Here is a 4,301-nt window from a genome sequence, read left to right as displayed (position 1 = left end):
CCGTCGGATAAACTGTTGGTGATTCAGAAAACGTTTGAGGAGCTGACGCTGGAGGTGAAGCCCTTCCTGGCCGGGGACTTCCTGTGGTGCATGGACGACCTGTTCCCCCTCTTCCTCTACGTGGTGCTCAGAGCCAGGTGGTGCAGATTCACCAGCACCGGCAGTCCAGTCCGGATGTTTCTGAGTCGTTTCTGTAGCTCATGTTCTTATTTCTGCAGGGTCAGGAACCTGGGAGCTGAAGTCWGCCTGATTGAAGACCTGATGGATCCCAACCTCCAGCATGGAGAGATGGGCCTCATGTTCACCACACTAAAGGTGAGAAAGCCCAACAGACATCAAAACACTAAAACACAGATCACACTGGTGCTTGAAATCCTTGAATTTCAACAACAGGGTTTATTAAAAGTTTGGAAACTGCTTGAAAGTTCCTGATAGTCAGTGTGCAGTTCTTCAGAGTTGCCAAAAATAGAGCAAAACTTCTACTCAATTTTTACTTAAGTAGAAGGAAAAAATACTTGAGAAATTATTCAAGCAAGAGTAAAAAAGTGTTTGATAAAAAGTTTACCAAAATACTGAGTAACGGATCAAATTAGCAATCACTTAAAAATTCCATCATCARACGGACCAAAATATAAAGTTCAGTGGAAATTTTGGTATTTTGAAAATCAAAAKTACAATAATTCATTTAAATAACGAATAACAAAACCAGGCAAATGAAAATTTTCCAAATCAGTTTCTATCAATGAAGAACTTAAGAAACTTTAACAAAAACTGCAAGTGTGTTTTTTTGTCTGGTGGATTTTTGGTTAAACATGTTTGTTTTTCAGTCAGTGGGTAGAAAATACAGAATTTTACTCAAGTAAAAGCAGAAAGTACCAAATAGTAAAAATACTCCTAAAAGTTTTTTTTTCTCCAAAAAAGTTACTCAAGTAAATGTAACTAGTCACTGCCCRACTGCAGTTTTGTAATAAATGTCAACTTTATTTACAGTTGAAGCCAGATATTTTCATACAATTGATAGAGAAACATTTTTTCCTCACTGTCTGATGTAAAACGAGATAAATTTGGTCTGATTTTAATTCTGTCAGAATCACCAAAATGATTTCTGTTTGCTAAATGCCAGAAAATGTAGCGAGAACATTTTTCAGAGATTTATTTGTAGCTCTCTTTGTATATTGTGTTAAAGCATTTTATTTAATTAGATGCTTAAATACATTGTTTCATACATATGTATAAAACGATGTATGTGGGTGTTAAACAATGTTATAGAATTTTATTATTTATTTTGGGTTAAATTATTTTGTTTTTTGGACCAGATTGGTGGTTAGGGGATGAGACTTTCCAAAACATAAAATGTTGTTATATTTTAATTTACCTTATCTCTGATGTARCATACCATCATGAGACATCATTAATGCCAGTAATAAATGACATAAAGTAGTGAATTGAAACTGTCTTGTTTTAGTTGATACYGTTTTTATCTCCATAGTGTGGTCCTTGAAAACTTACCTTGAAAATGCTTGGAAACTGTTCAAACCTTGTTATTATTGTTCTGTCTGTGGATTTGAAYAGGTTAAGGCAGAACTTACATGACTGCATGCCTTCTTGTTTTTCCCATTTTGAGGAGTTACTGAGACAAATGGGCTTCTGTGTCACATCATATTTATGCCCTATGGAAACAGGAACTCATCGGATGCTAATAAAAAAATTTCAGGGTTTTTTTTCTCTTTATATTCTGGACAAAAACACATTTTTGAGTCACTTTACTCTCCGTAGGCTTGCTTCATCCAGATCCAACAGGAATCCACCACATAACCAGTGATTCAGTCCCAGTTTGATGGAACAGAACCAGTATTATCTCCCGGTTTCCTGCTGCTGCAGCGACGCAGAGAGGTCGGCGTCCATCCGGCGCTGCAGAAAAAGCCGGTCTGCCCGCCGATCATTCAGGAAGCAACAGTTGGCAGAATGACGCAGCACAGCGCCCTCTGCTGTTGGAACCTGGTAACACCTGTTCATATTCACTGACGTTCACAATGGACCTTACCACAGGGGCCGCGTTTCATTGGCTAATGCCCATTTCACGTCACAGCGCAGYTACCACGTGTGTGACCGTCTCACAAACACAAGCTACAGTRGTAAACACATGCTAATGTACATTGTGGACTAACAGACCGGCAGAAAGTTTTTGCGTCAGGACTCGAAAAAGAATGGTTCTCCACTGTCAGTGGGGTATCTGTACAGGCGATGTCAGGTATCCTGATTGTATTTGTGTAACTAAAATTCACATATTTCCAAAATTTGAAACGGAATTCCTTGCTTGGATCAAAGCTTGTGCACGACCGCATTTGCAGCTCAACCGTCGTAGGATCAATAAAAACAAAGGAGTGTCTGCTGTTGTAAGTATTATTGCTTTGCTTTCTTTGTGTATAGTGAATGACAAAAAGAAAGTCAATAATAAGCACATCCATTATGAAAACCTTTTAGCCAAGTACAGCATAATGGCAGTACCAATACAACTTCTACACCCTGAAGCTTGTCTGTTACACAGMCTTACGTTAGCTGAACAGATCAATATGCAATGTATACCGTATCTGACATACATTAAAGATTTTATTTGACCTGAAAAAGCTTTTTACTGAACTGTACTCGTGTTAGCCATGCTAGCTTTTACTAAACTGTAATCATGTTAGCCACGCTAGCACCGAGTACAGTGTATAAGGCCTASGCATACTCAAACATTTGAAAACAACAGAAATCACTGATTCAAAAGTAACCCTCAAAACCATGAATGTCTGACTTACCCAGCCTTGCAAGAAAAATAGGAATCAGTGATCTTGTCCACAGCTATATTTATGCTGAGGGTGTGAGGATCTGCTGTTTTCCTCATCGGTTGGTAGCATTTAGCTGCGACGCGCTCAATGTTAGAGGCATYGCGTGGCTAAAACATCTTGATGTCGTCCARAAAAGATGACATGAACTTGTTGGTTCTCTTGTCCATTGTCGCGGCTGATATTTTTTGAAAATCCAGCAGAAATGCTAAACTAATCGACTCAGAAATACACTGCAGAGAGTCAGTCGAAATGAAAGACTCCATGTTTACACATAGAAGCTAAGCTCCGCGAGGCTCTGTTTGTGAGACATGAAGTCACGTGGGACTTTCGAGGGGCGTTTCTGGGCGGAGCTTGGTAAGGTCCATAGAAAAGGAACATTATTCCACAGAGGGGAAATTCATGTGCAACAGCAGAACAAAAAGTTACAAAAGTTTTGAAAATATATAAATAGAAAACAATAATAATAATAATATACTGTAACTGTACAAAATTACAGATAAATATTGTACTCAAATAAATGGCAGCATGTACATAAACATTTCTAGACTTTGATGGTTTTAGAGTCCGACTGCTGCGAGGAAGATTTTTGTTTTAAACATGTTTGATTGAGATTCAAAAGTTGGAGCTGCTGTGTTTCTCTTGTTTTCTCCGTTTTTATATTTAAACTTCAGGCAAAAGGAAACAACTACTTAACTTTAAAAACCTGATTTATTCAAACACTTATGAAATTAGTTAAAATGTTTTTTCTAACACATTACTAACAATTGTCTTGAAAAGAACATACAGGTTGATGAATACAATGGGATTATTACTACTAGAGCAGCTACGTGCACAGAAAAGGGAATAAATCCTGTTTTTACTGTAATGTTTTGTTTCTATGAGAGAAAATATTAGTAAAAAAATAATGTCAAACCGCTTTGGATGCAGAAATGCAGTTCATTGTTTTACTAAATGCCTTGTTTGTGGTTTTCATGAGTGTTTAAAACAACTAACAAACCTTTTCAATGTCTTGTATTATGTCAGCACTGAACATTAATCACTACTTTTAAAGTTAAATATTTTATAAGATATTTTAATTGGAAAGAAACAAAGATTTAATTAAGATGATTAGAGCCAATGTTCAAATATCAGTTATTTAATCTCAGATGTTATAAGGATTGGCTAAGTCATTATTTGATGCCAGGAAATGTTCTAGAAAGGTATGTTTATACCATCTTTYACGATGACGCATCAAGGTACTTCTTTTCTCTTGCAGTGAGTGTAATGTAATTATTTATTTATCTGAGAGGTACTTTGATGTTTTTATTCTTTATTTTCCTAAAACACTGCTTTTAAAATGCACTCAGAGTAATTCCTGCATYGCAGTGAACATTTCAGCCCATCGTTTTGTACTGGTTGCTTTTGTTTTCACAAACTGTAGCACCTTACACATTACCATCCTTTCTCATCACTTGAATGGAACTAAAGTGA

The 4,301-nt window shown here is 36.8% G+C and overlaps 1 protein-coding gene across 1 annotated transcript in view; it reads left to right on the top strand.

Moving 5' to 3' along the window:
* Positions 1-3,252, top strand: part of LOC103461746 (alsin-like) — a 33,815-nt gene extending 30,563 nt beyond the window's left edge. The window contains exons 37-39 of the mRNA XM_008404096.2: positions 1-137; positions 219-315; positions 1,777-3,252. Of these exons, the coding sequence (XP_008402318.1) occupies positions 1-137; positions 219-315; positions 1,777-1,815 (273 nt within the window). The 3' untranslated portion in view covers positions 1,816-3,252. The remainder of the gene's footprint in view (positions 138-218; positions 316-1,776) is intronic.
* Positions 3,253-4,301: the final 1,049 nt, after the last annotated feature.

This window comes from Poecilia reticulata, linkage group LG2 (assembly GCF_000633615.1).
Source record: "Poecilia reticulata strain Guanapo linkage group LG2, Guppy_female_1.0+MT, whole genome shotgun sequence".
NCBI lineage: Eukaryota > Metazoa > Chordata > Actinopteri > Cyprinodontiformes > Poeciliidae > Poecilia > Poecilia reticulata.
The sequence above is the reverse complement of the archived record's forward strand: the minus strand, read 5'-3'. Positions and strand labels throughout refer to the sequence as shown.